This window comes from Equus przewalskii, chromosome 32, assembly GCF_037783145.1.
Source record: "Equus przewalskii isolate Varuska chromosome 32, EquPr2, whole genome shotgun sequence".
NCBI lineage: Eukaryota > Metazoa > Chordata > Mammalia > Perissodactyla > Equidae > Equus > Equus przewalskii.
The window spans coordinates 2,310,864-2,331,836 of NC_091862.1; the positions used below are offsets into that span (position 1 = coordinate 2,310,864).

General features: G+C 47.9%; 1 protein-coding gene across 11 annotated transcripts in view; it reads right to left on the bottom strand.

Annotated features, from left to right (window-relative positions):
• KIF25 (kinesin family member 25) overlaps window positions 1-20,973 on the bottom strand; it is a 53,771-nt gene that overhangs the window by 9,407 nt on the left and 23,391 nt on the right. For 8 of the 11 annotated variants that reach the window (XM_070602906.1, XM_070602910.1, XM_070602912.1 and 5 more), the window contains 3 exons: window positions 12,856-12,923; window positions 4,277-4,351; window positions 1,709-1,858 (listed from right to left, as the gene is read on the bottom strand). In XM_070602906.1, the coding sequence (XP_070459007.1) occupies window positions 1,709-1,858; window positions 4,277-4,351; window positions 12,856-12,923 (293 nt within the window). The remainder of the gene's footprint in view (window positions 1-1,708; window positions 1,859-4,276; window positions 4,352-12,855; window positions 12,924-20,973) is intronic. The other 3 variants (XM_070602913.1, XM_070602914.1, XM_070602909.1) reach the window with 1 other exon arrangement.

Here is a 20,973-nt window from a genome sequence, read left to right on the forward strand (position 1 = left end):
TGAGCACCGGACGAGGCTAGAATGGCAGCTTCTCCCCGCCCGGAACCCCTGCAAGAGCCTCTCACCTGCTCCCGGAAATTCCCGGTGTCCCTCTTTCCAAGTGACGCCCAGGAAAGCCACACGCTGCTGTGGTTCTACCGTATTCTAACGTGGCCGTCGCTTCGCTTCCAGCCGACGCGGCTGCTGTCCGGCAAGGACTCCCTCGGGAGGGAACAGACGAAGCTCCTGGGCGGCACCAGCCGGGCTCCGCTGAGAACTTCTGTGACTCCCCTTTAACTCTCAGGCTCTGGAACTGAACCGACACTGGACGTAGTGCAGGGTCCCCAGAACGAGGTCTTTGCGACCTGAACTGAGACCCTCTCCATGTGAGTTGAGTTGGCTGCGCTACCATACACATAAGTCCCACCCACTCCCCGGCGCGCCCCACTGAACTCAGATGTGGCCACCGGCCTTCTTGGGCCAATGAAACAAGGGCAAGGCCAATGTGTCCCCGCCAGGCAGAGTCACCAGGGCTGGCCTCCGTCCCCAGCCACCTCCCCCGTCTCCAACAACGCACAAGCACACGCTCTGAGCGGCCACCATGAGCAGGGCCCCTCGCTGGCCTCGTGGCCACAGGGATTTTCAGAAAGGTTGTTACCGCGGCACAATCTCCCCACTCCTGACAGGTGTGATCTCCTAGGATATGGTCTGATTCCGAAAATCACAAAAGAACTCCAGAAAACTGGGGAACACTTTGCCAAGTTTTTTTCTGGCATAGCCAGCAGAAGTCCATTCATAAATACACCTGCTCACGCACGCTGACATTTAAAGAATATTGGTTTAGAGAGGCCGTAAACATCGGGCTGCTGTGGGAGCTCTTATGTCTCTGTCTGGCCTGGATTTTAAGACATGGAAGGACTACACAAGCAAATATAGAGACAAAAACGGAATTTCAGGGGGTTAGGAGCACAGGAGGTCAGCCGGCCCCACTGCATCCTGCTGCTGGGAGGCCTCTTCTCTCAAGGAGCTGACACTTTCCTCGGGAATGTGCGACGTGCGGCCGCAGAGGAAGCCCTCGGCTCTTACAAGGCCGTGAGCAAAAAGCGACAATGAATTTCTTGCAAAGTGGCTCTCCAAAGGCAGGGAGGGTCAATGACCAAGCCAACAGGGTGGAATGTCAGGACCACGCACTATTCTGGGAGTCCTTGCTAACTAGGGCCGCTGAGGGCAACTTGTTACTACTTTTTTTCTAGGAGTAACCATATTGGTGAAATCGTGACTGTGTCACAGGGTCTCGTCTGGGACGTGTGGATGGAACGGGAGACACTTCCACACATCCAATTCGCTGCAACTCCTGAGAAGAGAACCAGAAGCATCTACTCCTGTGGCGGCAGAGGGCAAGGAAAAACAACAGGGGTTTCCCCTCTGCCTGCTTCCCATTCTAGAACAGAAGGACCCCATCCTCTGCCCTCCCTTGACCAGGGGAATTGTCCAACTAGGGATCTCTCTCAAGAAACTTTGTCTTGGCCGGAGAGTTTCAATGTAAGAGCATCATAAGAATTTCTAGCATTTGTGGTGAGAATGCCCAGAGTGTGTAGACACTCGGTAGTTTTGAACGAGTTCTAAGAGGGTTAGGTGTGACCCTCGGCGAACAGGAACCTTCCTTCACGTCGGTTCATTCCTGCCCACCGCCCGCACCCCCTGCACGGCGGCCCTGGCCGTCCAGTACCTGAAGAGCTCTTCGGCAGCTCTGGGAATGATTCCCAAGTCACCCTGAGATTCCACCGGCAGGACAGGCTCCTTTCTGGAATGCGGGCCCATCATGGTGTAGCTCTTCCCACTTCCTGTCTGTCCGTAAGCCATGATGCAAACATTGTACCTAAAATTCAAGAAGGATCTTAGTACAGCAGCACAACAGGCATTGGGGCTACTGCCGTGACTGGATTCCGAGAAGAAATGTCACTCGGATGAGAAGTTTCAATGAACTGCACCGTGTGGTCCTCTGTCACTCCATTCCTTATGCATCAGGCTTTCGTATAACTACACCCGATTTTTGCATTTTCCCTCCCTGTTGCTATGTGGTTGCCCAATGGTGGAGTCAATCATCTTCCCATTTACGCACACACCGTGCATCTCATCGACCCTGTTTCTCCCTGGCGCTTCGATGTTTCCTCCTGGAGACCACGGCGGGTCCCCTGTGCTGTCACTCACCGTCTTCATGAGGATTCCAACCTGAGCAAGGCCCTCCTGAATTTCATTCACTCTAATTTTCAGCACAGAATGGGAGTGGCCTCATGTAACTCATCTTCGTAAAACCAGGCTTGCTGTAACGTGCATGAAATGATACGAGAGTTTGCATATTTTCTTTTATGTTCTCAAAACATTTTTCCCCATTACATATGTGACTGCTAGCACTGCTGATGACAATTATTCTTAGGATTGTAATGTATTCCTGTGCTTTGTTATTCCAAGGGACCTGGGGTTTTCACACTCGTAGTCAACTGGAATGAGCGATGTCCTCTCGGTGACAGGTGGCCGGGCTCCCTGAAATCCTACATCTGGGGATTACTTTGCTGCATCTTATTTCACAGGAGACAAGGACTCTTGATGGATGCTTAAATTTTCTTCCAGTTTTGTTATTTAGCCCAAAAATGCCAATGGGTAGATGGCAAACATTGGAAAGATTATTTGAAATAAGTTTACGATACAAATGTACATTCTTGGCCGTGAAGGTGTGGGCGAGCCTGGCCCACATGTGGCTGCACCTTAAGCCCTGGCCGCCATGAGCGTCGCCTGTCCAAGTGCAGGCCCCACCCTCGGGGACTGACTGTTTAACCCAGTGTATCCCTGTGGGTCACACAAACGAAGACTGTCACTTTGACAAAATGACTTTGAAGAGTGTTCTGATGGATTGACACCTTGCTCAGTGACACATAAGCCTTACAGATGCAGGGGGCCTGGCTTTCCAAGGTTAACCGTTCCACTCAACCAAAAATGATGAAGGAAACCATATGTTCAGGCAAAAACTGACCAAGGACCTCTACGCTATCATTCTGTATTTTCTTCCAGAACTGAAAATTCTCGAGGTCTTTATAACAAACCCCCACTGCATTCCATGTCTCTTACACCTTCCTTGAGAGACGCATATGTATTTCTGGGGGTGGCGGGTGGGGCGGGGGAGGTATCTTTGCAACAGATAAATGAGCCCTTAAAGGGATCTTGCAAACCATTTAGGAATGTACAGAGAAAAGCTCAGGAGTTAAAATAAGGCCATCTGTTTCATATTTATACGGGAAAGGCAACTCCGGCCAAGATCATTTAACCACTATGCCTTTTTTGTTTCTGGAATCTGCTTACTTAAAAGATGCCTACTGAAAAAAAGAAAAAAAAAAAAAGAAAGGGAACCTCTCCTATCATTTTCAGTGGAAGAACTTTTTTCGGATGGATGTAAAAATTCCAGGACTCCAGAAGAAGAGTTGAAGCAGAAACTTCCTCAGGGCAGGACGGTGGGCCGTGGCGGTGGGTGTGGCTGGAGCCCCGTGGGCTCCCCATGCTGACGTGAGCCATCACGCCATGTGCCTTGCGGGCACCTCGTGATGTCCTTTAGACGCCGCAGGGCTGTGGTTCGGAAGCAACACTGTAATTACAGTTTCCATTTGGGGGGAGCTGGCGGTGCAGGAGCCCTTGCCGGGCAAACGCCATATGTCTTCATCAGGATGCTTAACGTCGCCTCTCCGCCAAACTGAGATTCTTCTAAAGACCCCGAAGGAGAGAGAGTCTTGGTTTATTGTGACAATTTAGTCTACAACCTGGTTCGATTCATTGCTAAAGAAGTGATCTCTTTTCTAAGTTCTGACCCACTGCCTCTGAAGTCAGCAGTGGTCTTCTCCACAAGCAGGAGGCTCCTTCCCCAAGGGGTCAACCCCTCGATCCAATGCTAACATTCTTGACAGGCTTGCAAAGATTCTGGAATGAAACAAGAATCCCAGAGAGAAGAAAAGCAGCTGCCAACACCGTCTTAAACGCCCGTGCACGTGCGACTGAAAGATCTTTTGGAACCCAAGTCATCTGTGCTCATCGAACGATTATTCCCGAGATCACATTCACGCCTTTCCCTGGGGCGCAGAAATGTCCTCCATCAATGGATACGGAACCAACGCTGGGGTCTGGGTTTGGTCTACAGCCACACAAGATGCTCAGAGGCCGTGATGGGATATTCTGATTCTGTAGCATGAGTGAAATTGACTTACGTTTACACACAACTGTGATAATGCACCTTACAGACAATTTAACTCACCCATCCAAGAGAGACGTGAGTAGCGGACACACCTCTTCAAATACCACCCTTTGAGATTCTGCTGGACCGTAAACTCTGGAGGCAAAGTGAAAAACGATGTGTTATTAGAAGAGAAAGAGAGCCACTCAGGATCCAAATACAGAAATCTGGAAGCAACAATATCCTCATACGCTTCCCCGGTAAACCCCCCCAGCGCAGTCAAGCTGCATATGTTTTTAACAATGAAAGATTAATTTGATGACTTTTCAAGCTAACAGAAGTTAAGGAAGAGTGAAGAATTATTTCCTCTGTTATCAAAAGGCAACAAGCATAAGCAAAGTTATAAATGCTTGCGAAGCAGAAAGAAGCAGCAAGAAAAGAAACAAAGAAAGGACACCATATACTTATCCTGTAACTAAATTACTCCACCTGGGTGGGTCCCACGACAATGATGTAAAAATCATACTCTGGAAATAGTTGATATATAACACTTAATTTTTAGGTTCAAGTTCTTAAAAATACTGTTTTGCCAGGCTCCCAGGTTAGTTCCGTAGAACGTTAACACACACAATGGGACGGGACTGTATGCTCTGAGAGGGGACCTGTGGTGGCTCTCTGTTCGTGAGCTTGGACAAATAAAGCTAACTGGGAAGTGACTCCCAAAAACGCAGTTTACTGCACAGTTTGAAACATGACCGGAAGGCAGTGAAGAGCCGAAGGAGCGCCAGATTACCAAATACACGAAATACACACGAGTGGTTAGTTATATTTGAACCCAATGTGCTTTGATTTTAAGGTTAGTTTCCTGAAATGCAGGTTTTTATTTAGCTGGAACCAAATTCTCCTCTTCTCTCATTTTCAAAATGTGTCGTAACGCCCAGTTGATCCGTCATGTCTAGAAGCAGGATTCCGTTTAAAGTTCAGGGGCATTCCTTATAAAACATTGCTTTTTATGTATAACTAGGAGGGCATTTCGAGGAAGTGGGAGGATGCTGAGCTCTTAAATGTATTTTTTAAGCTTTTCATCAAAAACATCACCAAAATACAAAAGTAGGAAGAATAGTGAATGAGCCCAATATGTGCATGGTCCAGCTCCCACACTTACCCATGGCCACCCCACTTCACTTAAAGCCTCCCCTGCTCCTTGCCCCCCGGAGCCTTTGGAAGCTGACCTCACGTCTACCTCATCTGTAAATGTTTCGGTTTGTATCTATAAAGGATGACGCCTCTTTCAAAAATCCTAACAATGTTTCTATTATCACACTTTTAAAAATTAACAGTAATTCCTGAACATCATCCAAAAAAGGGCAATGTTCTGGGGCTGGCCCAGGGGTGTAGAGGTTAAGTTTGCATGCTCTGCTTCGGCGGCCCCGGGGGTTTGCAGGTTCGGATCCTGCGTGCAGACCTACCCATGCTGTGGCAGCGTCCCACATACAAAATAGAGGAAGATTTGGCACGGATGTTAGCTCAGGGCCAATCTTCCTCACACACACAAAAAAGGGGCAATGTTCACATTTACCCACTTCTCTAATAAGTTTATCTTTCCCATCAGTGTTTAAAAAATCATGACTCAAACAAGGCATATACACTGCGGCTGGCTACACGGCATCAAGGTCTTTAATCTACAGCAGGGCTGCCAAACCTTCTCTGGATAGTAAATATTTTAGGCTTCGTGAACATCTGACTGGATAAAGGGACACTGGAGTCTTTCCCACCAACACAAAGGTCACGGGTCCTGCTCCCCACACTACACTCAACATCATATTGAGTCATTATAGCTAATGCAGTGGACAGAGGGAAGCAATTGGTGACATAAAGAATCGCAAAGGAGGAGGTTTAACTAATTCTACTCAGCGGCAATAATGACCGAATGCGTGAGCGGTCCAAAATCAGAGGAAGAAAAAACTACTCAATTAAAAGAGAATTTAGTAAAGTAGCAGGTCCTAAAATTCATGTACAAAAGTCAATCGCATTCACATATACAAACAAAATGAGTTAGAAGATATAATGGGAGGACAATCCTATCAAAGACAGGAAAAAAGAAAATAAAAAACCCAGGCATAAACTTAATAAGAAATGTCGAAATCCTGTGGGAAGAAAATCCTGACGCATTCCTGCAAGACACATTATGGAACTCAAATAAATGAAAAGATATACCATGTCTTGGCTAGGACGACTCAACCCCAGGAGGATGCTAGTTTGTCCAAAGTTAGCTTATCACCTTTCCTGAATCTATCCCCCCAAAGTACCAAATATCCCATTAGGTTTTTTCTGGAGCTCGACAATTTGATTATAAAATTTATTTGACAAAACAAAAGAGCGAGAATAGAAAGAAGACCCTGGGAAAGAAATAGTGATGGCGACGGGGTCTGCCTCAGACATTAAACGTGCTATAAGGACACCACACTTGAGTCAGCTTGGTCTGCGCACATGAGTAAAGAAGCAGACGGACCAGAGAAAATCCAGAATTAGAGGTAATTACACATGGCGATGTGCTCTATGCGCAAGGGGGCATCTCAGATTAATGGAGAAAAGATGTGTTTAAGAAGTGGTGTCCAGGGAACTGGAGAGACATAAGGAAAAAGATGAAACTGGCTCCATTCCTTATACTAGGGTACATTCCAAAGGGACCGTGAGTTTCATTTAAAAAACCGAACCATGCAATTACGGGAACACATGGGTACATTCCTCAATAACCTGGCGGCCTTTGTGAATATGATGACGTTAAGGGAGAGGGGAACTCCTGCGTGGCTAAAAGATATCAGAAGCAAAGGAAAAGATACAAATGACAATCTGGGAAAAATAGTTGTGACTTAAATCACAGACAGAAGTGTGCTCGCCCTAATACATAAAGCACTCCTAAAAGCAGAGACGGAAAAGGCCACATTCGTTATCTTTCCTTATCTTTTTTATATATTCCCTATATTTCTCCTTATATTAAAAATCCTTTCTATATTTTTATAGAAAAATAAGGGGGTTGGCCCAGTTGCCAAGTGGTTAAAGCTGCATGCACTCTGCATCTATGGCCTGGGTTTGTGGGTTCATATCCTGGGCACAGATGTACTCCACTCGTCAGCTGTGCTGTGGAGGCATCCCACATATGAAGTGGCGGAGGACTGGCACAGATGTTAGCTCACGGCTAATCTTCCTCAAGCAAAAAAAGAAAAAAAAAGAGGAAGAACAGCAACAGATGCTAGCTCAGGGCAAATCTTCCTCACCAAAAAAGAAAAAAAAGAAAAATAGCTAGAGATGTGAAGAGTTCACAGAAGAAGAGAAACGCAAATGACTCTAAACCACAGGCAAAGAAGCTACGGAGACACCGTCTGTCTCTGCAGACAGGCCTAACACACTCTCTCGGAAGGCTGGGGAAGCAGGGTCCTGACAGCTTGGTTAACGGGGTGGAGAAAAGCAGGTAGGCTGCTGGCATGAGGCAACTTCACTCCCACAGCCCCACTGCCCTCCACAATCCCACTGCCGGCCACCCTGAGGGGTTTCGGGGTTTTGAACGGTTCGTTCTCATTTTTTTCTCTATACCTCTGACCATTTTGTGCCTCCACCTGGAATGTCCTTTTTCTTCTCTACCTGGTGACCTCCTGGTTAACTGAACCATCAAGATGCAGTTCAAGGCCCGCCCCTCAGGGTCCTCTGCATTCTGCATCTTGTACTCCAGGAGGCTCCCCCGTCTGCATCTGCTGTGCGTGGTCCCCATGCTCCATCTCTGCCCGTGGAAGCAGCCTTAGCCTTACCTACATCCGGTGTCCTGCACATCCAGGAGCTTTACCACATAGCGAAACTAATACAAAGATAGGATAGGTACATCACATCATAAATACACATAATAAAAGAACACAGGGCCGGCCCTGGTGGCCTAGGGGTTAAGTTTGTCACGCTCTGCTTTGGTGGCCCAGGTCCAGTTCCCACCATTCACAGTGGCCATGCTGTGATGGTGGCTCACATATGAAAAGAGAAAGATTGGCAACAGATGTTAGCTCAGGGCAAATCTTCCTCTGCACAAAAAAAAAAAAAAAAAGAACACAGCCAAGACTCCTCCAGGTTCCTGACATGGAAACAGTGCTTAAAACAATAAAAATTACTTATTTTTCTCATTGCATTTGGGGTCAATGGCTGTTACTTTTAGTTTGCTTTTTTTTATATAATAATATTTTTATTCCTCTCAAGAGACAACAACTTTCTTCTGACCCTGGGCCCGTTCATATTTTTCCAGACTAGTAAGAAGCGTACTTTCCCCTTCACACAAACTTATTTTTAAAAAGGAGTTAAGTGCTGAAAGTGTTGAGATCTTTCTTTCAGAACTGAAAGAAAATATTTTGACGGTTATTAGTTCCATGAAAAGCTGGTGTAAAATAAACAATGTTCTGATTCCCAAGAGCCACGTGCTCTCCTGTTATAAAGTGAATCCCAAGACGAGAATAAAGTCTTACGGAGACCGAAACTCAGACTCTCCCTTCTCACTGAGATAGACAGCGAGTGACACAAACGCTCCATTTATTGTTTTCTAGCCCAAACACGCAGTTTAGATTGTCCCTTCGATCTGAGCACCCTCCACGGATGACACTGAGACAGAGCTTTCTACGGAGAATTTCCGCTCACGTCTGAGTTAATGGGGCTGCTCCTCCTTCTTATTCCCCCGATCAAGGTCCCGGTGGTCACTGGCAGAACTCCCCGCCTCCCCAGGGCCCCGCCGTCTCTTCATGGCCACAGCCACTGGTATAATGCCCAGACCTGGATGCAGAAAGGCCCGTGGCTGCCAGAGCCTGGGTCTTGCCACCTGCAGCGCCCTCCCCAGGTGTTCCTGCGAAGGTCGAGTGACTTAATTTGCTTGGTGACATCTAAAGCGCTACGTGAATATTAGGTACATTGCTAGCCCTGCCTTGCACAGGTGGACGGAGATGACGTGACTCGCTTCCTCCGTCCATTCCACGCATAAGTGACGCTGGATAAAACAAAGCCCCAAACGCTGTGAAACACACAGGCGGCCCTGGAGGGGCAAAGGGAAGGGAAGGTGCGGATGCCAGAAGGAAGAGCAGACCAAGAGCGAGCGGGAAGCCTGCGTCGACCTGCAGACACCCAGGCTGGGTGCCCACTGGACAGAGGCAGTGGGCGTGCAGGCTGGGCCCGCCCCTGGAGACAGAGACGTGACACGGAAGGGACACTGCCGCGTAAAGCAGGCACTGGAAGCCTGGCCTGGGCCGGGAAGGGGGTCCGGATAAATGGCAGGAAAGCCTGCTCAGCTCCCAGGCTCAAGATGGGGGGCATATCCCAGGACGAATCACGCCACACACGTGTACAACACGTGAACATGGCATGTGAACGGACAGCGCCCCAAGGCAGAGAAACCCCAAATACAACAAGTCACATGGAAACGGGAGCAGATCCTGGAAGGCCGCCTGCTGAGCATCGCCGGCCTCATGGGAAGTCTCTTTCTGACCCAGTCTTAGCCTTTCCCTCCCCTCCCCCCTGCACCCCTGCCCCCTCCTCACCCCTCCTTGGAGCCTGTCACTCCTCTTTCCTGACCCTAGAGGTCCCGTCTCTGCAGCGCCCTGTGCCCCTCTTGTAAGAGTCCCTTCCTCCCCTGCAACGATCTTTCCCAAGAAAGTCTCTCCGTACGACTCTGGATTTGTCAATTTGACAAAATAAACGGAAAGGAATGACATTTGGGCTGTTTGCCGACTTCTCCTCAGCAGCAAGAAAGCCAAGAGACCAGGGATTCATATCTTCAGATGCTGAGCTCTCCGCCTACATTTCTAGCCGTGGATAAACATCATTCAAGGCAAAGAAGGTGTTTCCCACTCGTGGAAAGAACGTTGCCATGAAAACTGCTCAAGGATTTTCTCCAGCAGAATGACCTTGACCTCAGCCGATGGCACTGGGCAACCCCGGAGCACGTCCAGCAGTGTGCATGACCGTGGCTGTAAAGAAGGACCCAAAATCTCAACTCTATTCGGAGAGGTTTGAAAAGAAGGCATGTTGCCACATATGAGCTCAGGGGCCACTGCCCCTTTGCCCTCTCTTGTGATCTCATGGATCAGAAATCTGGGTGGGGCCGGGCCTGCCAGCTCTGTTCTCCATGGTCAGCAGAGGTCGCTTGGGGGCCTCAGCTGGCAGACGGGCGGTCTCAAGACCCCTCTGCGGACCAGGACGCCTTCCATCCCAGTTGGCTCAGTGGGGTGGCAGGAAGGCTGGTGAGAGAGCGCCTCCCGTGTCCTCTCCAGCACAGGGGGTGGCTGGGGGAGTCGGAGAGCGTGTGGCACCAGAGAGGACGTGGAGGTTGCCCGGGCTACAGGTGAGGTGGCATCCCTCAGTCGTGGGGCAGCGTCTCAGCAGTCACAGAGCCCACTCTTTTAGTCCTTTCGTCTGCCTCTGGGCACCCGATGCTACTAACATAGTGTTTCCGTATTTCCCACATCACGGCTCTCACGGAAGGTGGTATCTGGTTGGCACATGGGGTAAATGAGTGAATGAACTGAGGATGATGTCCCCCCGCCTCTCTGGGTATCCTCGGGCCAGGATCAACGCCTGTGTGTTTCCGTGGCCTAAGCATCTGAGGAGCTCCACCCAGACAGCAAGGAGGATGGGTAGGATGATGGTTCTAAGGCCCTTTTAACATTCTGGACGAAGACGGAGAAACTGATTACCTTCCTACTTTAAATCAAATATACACGCTAAAAATTTATATCTTTACCCACTTCCGTATTCCTGTTCTATCAGTGACTGACAGAGGAGTGTTAAAATCTCTGACAAAAATTATGGATTTGTTTATTTCTCTTTTGGGTTCAACCAGTTTGGGTTTCATTTCCTTTGAAATCCTGTTCTTACCTTTGGGGCTATGTCCTCTTAATACTTGATCCCTTTGTTGTTATGAAATGACCCTCATTCTCCCTGGTAACATTCTTAATCTGAAATCTATTTTGACTGATATTAATGTGTCCACTGCAGCTTTCTTTTTAAAAAATAGTTTGAGTTGATTTGATTGAATCAGGATCCACATATTGCAACTGACTGATATGTTCTCTTAAAGTCTGTTGGAAAAAATTTCTTCTGTTTTTTTAAATTTACACACAGTACAATTCACTTTTTTGTGTTACAGTTCCGAGTATTAATAAATGCATACTGGGGCCGGCCTGGTGGCACAGTGGTTAAGTTCACACACTTCGCTTCAGCAGCCCAGGGTTTGTGGGTTGGGATCCTGGGCGTGGGCCTACACACCACTCATCAAGCCATGCTGAGACAGTGTCTCACATACAAACTAGAGGAAGATGGGCACAGATGTTAGCTGAGAGGCAATCTTACTCAAGCAAAAAGGGGAAGATTGGCAACAGATGTTAGCTCAGGGCAAATCTTCCTCACCCAAAAAAAAAAAAGAAGCAAAGAAAATAAATGCATATGAAAGCCACAACCAAGATGCAGAACAGTTGTGTCACCCCATAGAAATTCTCTCCTGTAGCCTCTTTGGTAGTCAATCCCTTCCCCACGCCAACCCTTGCAGACACTGATCTCTTCTCCATTCCTTTAGTTCTGTCTTTTCCAGAATGCCTATAAAAGGAGTCATGCAGAAGGCAACCTTTTGGGTCTGGCTTATTTTGCTCTGTATAAAGTGCTTGAGATCCATCGCGTTGTTGCATATAACAAGAGCCTGTTCTCTTTTTTGCTGAGTCATATTCCGTTGCACGGAGGCATCGCAATTTGCTAAACCATCCACCAGTTGAAGATGCTTGCATAGCTGACAGTTTTCATCAGTTAGGAGGGAAGCTGCTAGAAACCTTCACTTACGGCTTTTTGTGAGTGTCTTGAGTAAATACCTAGGAGAGCGGCTGCTGGGTCATGCGTCAGGGGCTGCACCACTTCTCCTTCTTGTCAACAACAACGTAGGCGAGCTGTCAGCACTGGGCATTGTCAGTTTTGAGTCTTTTTCAGCGGTTCTAATACACGTGGAGTGTCCCCGGGTCGTGCTTTGAGCGGCATTTCCCAAATGACCGATGATGCTGGGCGTCCTTCTTTGGTGACGCGTCTGCTCAGATACTTTGCCCTCTTGTTCATTGGGTCGCTTCTTCTCTTATTTTTGAGTTCTTTGCGATTCTGGATACAAGTCCTTTGTAAGGTACGTGATTTCCAAATATTTTCTCCGGCGTGTGGCTTATCTTTTCATTCTCTTAACAGTATCATACACAGAACAAACGTTTTTAATTTTGATAAACTCCAGTGTCTTTATTCTTTCATGGATCAAGTTTTCGGTGGTATTTTTAAGAATTCCTTGCTTAACCCAAGGTCACAAAGACTTTCTCCTGTGTTTTCTTCTAAAAGTTTTAAGGTTTTAGGTTTTGTATTTAGGTCCAGATTCCATTTTAGTTAATTTTTGCAAAAGGTCTGATGTATAGATCAAGGGTCATTTGATTTTTGCATGTGGACGTCCAGCTGGTCCAGCGCCATTGGTCAGAAGGACTTTCCTTTCTCCACTGAACTGTCTTTGCCCCTCCACAATTAGGATGATGGGATAAATTGTACCTCTCATTAATCAAGCCCTAAAGCAGAATTCATGCTTGTGTAACTTTGCTCTACACGTCATCTCGAAAAGCACCTACCTTTCAAAATTATACGTCTTGTTAATCCAAGGGTGACCGGGCCGATCCCATCTCACCAGGACAGTTTCCTGATAGAAAAGAACAAAGAGAGTGGTGAGACTCGGCCGGGGCTGCGTGAAGCACATCGAGCAGAGGCTGGCCAAGCATAGCTTCTGGCCCATCCAGCCTGTCGCCTGTTTTTATAAACAAAGTGTTATTGGAAGGCAGCCACGCCCTCATTCACAGATCGTCTCCGGCTGCTTTTGACTCAACAGCCCGATGGAGTAATGGAGACCGAGGCCAGATGGCCCTCAAAGACTCTAATATTTACTCTCTCGCCCTTTAGAGGAAAAGTTTGCCAACCCCTGATATACAGAGAAGGAAATCAGCTTCATGGAGGAATCACACGGAGTTCCTCGCCTCCAGCAGCCCGCGGTTCCACCCGCCCAGAATGGCCTCTCAGCGCCCTTGACATTCCAAGTGAGGTGGGAGATATTCCTAAGGCTAAAGAAATTGTTGTCCTAATTTAATTATAATGGGTGGAACCAAAAGGTTTGTCTTTAAAACACATCGACTTTTGATCTTGCGAAACTATTTTCTTTAGACATCCTGCGCGGAGGAAAGCAAAGATAATTTTTAGCAAGAAATGCAGCATTAGCTTGGTTTCACTTAAGCAAAGAGAAAAACACAAATCTTTTGAATTGGTTCCCATTCTAAAATAAAACGGGAATTCATGAAAAAATAGTATCAGAAGAATTTTTTAAAAAAACAACCAAGAATTGCAGTGGTGAATAAGCCATAGATATTTGATGTTTCCATAATAGTTAGAAGATGCTAGAGTGACACATTCTCATCTTCCCACTGGTACTTTGAGAGATACATATATCTGCAAAAATAAATACATGTGAAAAAGTGGCCTGGTTAGGATTTAAAGACACAAGCTATGGGGTACAACAGCTATTGCTCTAGGATTGTTGTTTGTTGTTTATTTACTGCCAGAAGCTCGGTCGTGGCAGGTGTTGGAGCGGCATGCTATTGCATCTGGACACTGCAAGGTCTCCCTGCTGTTCAATGCTAATGTCACCAGAGACGTCAACCTTTGCTGTCTTCATAATCAGAGGTGAAATGCTACAGAAATCATAGGCCTGCATTTGGGTAAGGCAGGCTATGAAAAAACATTAAATATTGGCAACACATTGTTGTTGACTGGGCCTTGACCTCATGGGGGCGTCTCTGCCTCACTCTCCCCTTCTCCGTGCCTGCTGTGGCCCTTCTCGTCCACGGCCCACGCCAATGAAATGGGCCCCTCACTGTGCCCCCGGCTGGTTTCTCTGCCTCCAGCCTAGCCCTGTCCAGTCTGTTCTTTACATCACTGCCTTAGACATCTTCCCAAAATGCAAAATTGAACAAGAAGGGCGTGGATGAAGTCCCTGAAACCAAAGAAAGCAGCTTAAGAAGGAGGGAGTGACTGAGGCAGAGGGTCATTGAAGTCCTTATTTCAAGTTGTCAGCTGGATTTGGTGGACCAGGAGGTCATTTGCTACCACAATGAAAAGTCTCAGTGGGGCGCGTGGGGATGGAAACCGGCCCACAGCGACATGGGCAGTGAGGGAGGCTGAGTCGGTGACCAGCGGTCTTCTGTCATGTCACCCAGCGTGACTGCTGAGACGCCATCCCCTGATTGATGCTCAAAGGTTTGCGTGTGCCTGGGTCTTCACACGGCTTTCGAGGAAGAAGTGTTATTCTGGGAGGAGTCCCGAATCCAGAGTTCATTTCTCCCCTGAGTATTACGGGGCACTTACTGTGCTCCAGAAACTGCTTCAGGAGCTGCGTACCTGATATAATAATAGCAGTATCATGGTCTGATAATGGTAATGTCATGAGTTAATAACAGCAATACCCCTATGGCAGAGGAAGCTCTTAAATCCTTTTCACTCTCAAACTCTGAGGGATGCTGGAACCAACGCTCAGACACCCCCCCCAGGACCAAGGCCCCAAGGTCGTTGTCAGAGCAGAGCCCGCATCCCCAGCTCCTGGAATCTGATCCCGGGATCCGACCTCCAGCCCAGGTCCCTTGCTCCCTCCCTGTGGCATCTTTTCTTTTTTCTGTTGCCTGATTATGGTGCTATTCCTTTACTATTATGCCAAACTGTAACCCCACTGCCCCAGGATGAGTGGCACAAGGACACAACCCCTCCCCCCGCCCCGCAAAGTGTTTTATTGATGTCTCCAAATGCCATGGTTCTCACCAGGAAGAAAAACAAACGAAAAATGCTAAGGTTGACAAATGTCTCACCCAAAACCTCAAGGGACTCCCTAAAAGGAACATAAAAAGCCATAAAAACAAGCCTGAGTCCAAAAGGTCCCCGCGGCTATTTGGAATGTCACCCTACAGTGTGATCACTAGAATTTAAACAACATCCAGTCCTTCCAGGAGCAAAGTGTAATTTCTCCAAACACAGATTAAATGTTCCTTCCTGCCTATCCAAACAAATGCCCTCCTCATTCACAACACCAAACATCCCTTCTTCCCACAAGTAAGGCCCATTCCTCCCGGCCTTTTAAAATAGTTTCCTTTTATCCAAATCTTCGAGCTCTTAACCGTACGACATCTTCCTTTCACGATGGGAATGGCCTTGACACGCAGAAGTGGAGGCTCCAGACCCTTTGGGTTCGTCTGTAGAATGGACATTATAATACCTGCCTCACGCAATGATGAGGCTCAGAGGAAACAACGCGCGAAGGCTGCCGAGCTCGGAGCCAACAATCGATAGAAGTTATTTTCCTTACGTTGAGCTGCTTTACCATCTATTTTCTTATTTGCATCCAATTTCCTGGAATAGCTTCCAAAAATTCTTCGCCGTCAACCCAGTCATCAAATTTTGGAGCTAAAAGTGAATTTCAATCTAACTCCCACATTTTACAGAAAGAAATCTGAGCCCAAGAGGAGGGAAGTGAGCCACATCCAGAACGGAAGGTCAGCTGGTTCTCCTTCAGTCTCCTGCCGCCCGTGGCCTCCTTCAAGCTGTCTGGCTGTGTCCTGAGCCTCAGAGACCTCCCTCACCGAGATCAACAGTTAGAAGTTCATCCCCACTGTCTGGATGGTAAAGTAGACCCCGGGGGTGGGGGACGAAAGATCTGTGACTTCCCAGCAAATGTCGGTGCGTCCTCCCTTGCAGGAGGCAGCTGATTGGTGCTCCCTTTAGAGAATATCATCTTCTTCTGAAAAATATGCTGATGGACTGTGAGTTTTGCAAATCTACAGCAACTGTCCTCTTCTAGGAGATGTCTGATACTACGGTCTAAAGAGCTGGAACAGCTCTGCGTGATGGTGTAAAAGATTGTTATTAACGTGGACAGCGCGACCTTACTGGTTACCTCCGGGTGGCCACCTGCACTGATGTGGATATATCTTAGCAAAATCATATTAAGCGTAAAAATGAAGTCCGCCTGGCGCCAGCCTGGTGGTGTAGTGGTTAAGTTCGTGCACTCTGCTTCAGCAGCCCAGGGTGCACGGGTTTGGTTCCCAGGTGCAGACCTACACACCACTCATCAAGCCACATTGTGGCAGTGTCCCACATACAAAATAGAGGAAGAGTGGCACGGATGTTAGCTCAGGGACAACCGTCCTCAACCAAAAAGAGGAAGATTGGCAACAGATGTTAGCTTAGGGCCAGTCTTCCCCATCAGAAAAGAGATAAGAAAGAAAAAAAACTAAGTCCTCCCAAAATACAAGTAAAACTAACCAATGGCTTTTTAAGAGCAAATACAAATAGGAGATTTATATACATATAAATATTCCTAATTTATGCAGTGCTATTTGTAAGTATAACTTACGTAAGTATTTATAAATAATTTATAATTTTATAAGTATTTATAAACATTGCATGACTTATGTGTTATTAATATCTGCATCTATATTCAATGCAAGATGTCATCAACACAAGATTTCAAACAGCGATGCCCTTAGAAGAGGGCGGCAGGATGGGAGGGGGGACCATGCAGGAGAGGTAAGTTGTTGCCAATGTCCAAGTTTCCACACTGGGGATGGATTCATAAAAGTTTGTATATTATTAAAATAAATATGCAGGCATAGATTTTGAATCACCTAAATCTCCTCTTAAAAAATCAGACAGAACAACCAGATAGCAAAACCAAAACCCGTGGACATTGACTATAAAATCAAGCCAGAGGTTTCCCCGTGAACAGCAAAACGTGAGGGGGTGGGGAAGTGTGGGATGGACCCAGATCAGGAGGGTCCAGGCCCTTGCTGACACTGGGGACGAGCATGGGAGACAGCGACAGCGTGATGGAGGTGGAACAACCCAGCGTCAGCAAGGACTCGACTGCAACGCGTTAAAACATCCATCTCTGTGCTTTAGTCCAGGAGTTCACCCCGACGCTTCACAAACTGCACGGTGGCCTCTGCAGGAAGCCAGGCGACCACCTCACTATTGGAAAGCTGATAAATAAAGGGAAAAGGGTGGAGTGGAGCCTTTGCCCCACCGTTCCTCCATGGACCACACTGGGGATAACAAGTGTATAGGAAAAGCCTCTCTAGAAGCTTCCAGGAATAAAGGCAGAAGTGGCAGAGCTGGATGATCGCAGCTTTGCACCCCCGATGAAGTTAGAGAGCATCTCTGTTGCTCCCATCCCAATAAGAACTCAACACCTTCCCGCCTCAGGGCTCCAACCCCGGTCTGGCCAGGCCTCTGGTCCACCTGCTACTCTGCCGGACGTACAGAGGACAGGGGACACGACGAGCTGCACCAAGGACATCAGACACTGGGAAACGAGCCTGCGCCGTGGACCCTGGTTGTTCAACAGATTATTGTAAGGAAAAGAAAGGGTAGTTCCCCCTAAAGATTTTAAAAGAAAGACATCCAATTAAAAGTGGGCAAGACTAAAATGGAGTGTTTAGGGAGGTGCACTTGGGCAGTAAACTATAAAGAAATAAAACCAGTGATTCCAACAAGGTGGGTGGAGGTTACTGCCCCATTCCACAGATGAGGAAAAGGAATCTTAGCAAATCCACCCACCTTCCTCCAGGTAAGACCAGGAAGCCCGGAACGGGGTCCACGTCCTATTCGTTGTCCCATTCCCACGGTGGGCATTCAATAGGCACCTGACTGCAGATGGATATGCAGGGGGCCAGCAGCAGAGGCAGGGACCCCTTCTGTGTGTGCATGAGGGGGCAGCCACACAGCGGCCACATTTGAAGCAGGACCTGTGGCCACGGCTGAGAGAGGGCAGAGGGAAGGTGGGGAGACAGGAAGGGCCCAGCTGTGCATTAGGAAGTGCCCGCCCACAGCCCTTGCATCTTCCTGATGGGTTGCAGGAGTTTTTCTATACATCTCACAAATGTTAAACCTTCCGGGAAGCCCAGTTTCTGGTCTGTGCTCTGTAACCCCAAGGGCGATGGACTAACCGCTGGGTATTTCGCTTCTTTCATCGGTGCCCTCTCAGCCCTAAAAGACGCTGAGTCTGCGGCTGGGGGCGGTTCACACCTCGCTTCCTCTAATAAGTTCAAAGCTGCCCCTTTCGGTTGTAAAATCGCCCCTAAGAGGCATCATATTTCATTCACTGGTTCTTGTCACCGGGAAGACAAGGCCTGTTGATCCCAGCTTACCATGTCCTGATTTTTCTTACCTCCCCCCTCCCCGCCCCCGGCAGCTGTTCCCACGTGCGGCTCCGCAGGGAGCCCCGTTCATGTCCCATCCCTGTGTTTCTCCTCAGCTCCCGGAAAGCTATACCCGCCCTTCCCTGCCCAGATCCACCTGCTGCTTCCCGAGTCTGGCTCGACTGTGAGATACAGACCTCGCACAGAGCGCCCGACGGCCAGCGCCAAATGGTATGGAATACATTTTTTATGATGATTTAAGAAAACAGACGCCTGGTGTAGGCGGATGGCAACGGAGAAGGTGAGCTCAAGCGCGCCACACATCGTACTCACAGGTGGCTGTTAGACAGCAGCTTTGGTGGAATCGTCCTCACGTACAGTATTAACTTATCCCGTCTTGCTACTAAACTAATGGGGACACAAAGGACAACGCTCATGCCCCACTGGAGGTATTTTTTAAGGCAGCTGGAGGAATATATTCCTTATTACTCTTGTGTGTTACTAATAAACATTATCGCGTGGCTCCTGGTCCCTTCCACCGTCACGGTGCACAGTGACGATAGGGGAGCCTGGGCAAAGCTTTCCTACAACTCTGGACTTCCTGCCACCCGCTCTGAGACCAGGAACACTGTCAGGGGGAATGTCCACTCTCCCTGCAGCATGTGCACACGCGCATATATATTACAAGGTAAGGAGACAGAGGCTGGTAGATTTCCACAGTGGCGGAGAGGGGACAAGACACCAGCCGAGCCAGCTAAGTGGCCTCCATGCTCGACTGCGGTGTCATTTCAGCCTCGGTAGGCACGGGACCTAGTCTGAGCCCCCAGGGCCACCGGTGTTTGCAGGCTCCATGGCTCTTCAAGATCTTCGGGAAAGAAACAGCCACAGCTTTCTTTAGAACTGGTATCAAACCTACTTACTAATTCTGATTCCGCTGCCCTCAGCTATGGGACCTCGGGCAAGCCGTTTATCTTCTTAAACTTGCATTTTCTGCCATCTGTAAAATGCGTTGGTAGCAAAGCCTGTTTCTAAAGGTACCTTACAGTTGCATAATTCATTGAGTCTACGGATCTAAAATTTGTCATTAAATTAACTACTCACAAAACAAGAAAAAATTAGGAACTTTACTACAGTGAAAGAAAAGATATTGCTGGAGGCATTTTGTGAAAGAGGATCATTTTCTGAAACAATTAATACAAAAAACAGCCCACATGTGTACTGTGTGGGTCACTTGGCCACAATGATCGTGTCTCTGAAAGAGTAGCAATGTCCTTTCTGGGAACAGCGTGCATTTTGAAGATAGATGACAAGGGACAAGTTCTTCTGTTAATCCGATTTAAAGATAGGAAATAACTGATTAGAGGGAGAAGAAAACGTAAAATATACAGAATCAGTTTGAAGTAAACTGATGGAAAATGAAACACAATTTCTTCCTTAAATCCTCATAACTCCTCAAAAAAAATCCAAAAGTCTGTCTCTGACCACAAGCCTGTGACAGTCACACTTGGTATTAAAACAATTTTCATTTCTTCAAAGTTGGTTCATATTTGGGAAAGTAAATCTTGATCCTGGAAAAGTCTCTTTTATTTTTATTATTTTTTAGGGGGGAGGAAGATTGGCCCTGAGCTAACATCTGTTGCAATCTTCCTCTTTCTTTGTTTCTCCCCAAAGCCTCAGGACATAGTTGTCCATCCCAGTTGTATGTCATTCTAGTTCTTCTGTGTGGGACGCTGCCACAGCCTGGCCTGACGCGTGGTGTCTAGGTCCGTGCCCAGGATCTGAACCTGCGAACCCCGGGCCGCCAAAGCAGAGCACACGAACTTAACAACTATGCCACTTGGCCGGCCCCTAGAAAAGCCCCTTTTAGATCTGGGGTTTTACAACAGGACAGAGCGAATCTTCAAAGGGCTCCGGCCCAAGGAGTTAAGCAACATGACAAGGTCACACCTTTAGCCTCGATCCAGGTCTTCTGGTTTCCACGTAGTTTGTCTGTCAGCCTGGATAAGGAACACCTGAGTCGTGGAATGAACCAGAAGAGTGTGATTCATCTGTTTACTCACTCACCTGACAGATACGTAGGGAGAGACCCTGAACTGAGTCTTGTGGTGAAGAAAAAGGACACGAGCCTACCCGGATGAAGCTTACGGTCGGGTGACAATCTCACAAGTCAGCTGACGGAGAATTACATTAAATACCAAAACCCAAAACCTTAAGTCACCCAAAACCTTAAAGAAAAATATAGATGCAACGAGACTGCATGAGAGAGTGGGCTAATTTAGACGGGGGACACCAAGAAAGGCCTCATCTAGGCAGCGACACCTAGAGTGAGAACTGAGGATGGGTAGGGCGGCCAGGTGGAGGGCGGGAGGGTGCTCTCGACAGAGGGCAGAGCATGTGCTGGGTGGCGGAGGCCGCAAAGGGCCTGTGGTGTTCAGGCCCATATAGCTGGAGGGCAATGCATGAAGGGCGAGTGGTACAGAGGGAGAGGCAGACAGCGGTCAGAGGCAAGGGGTTAGCATT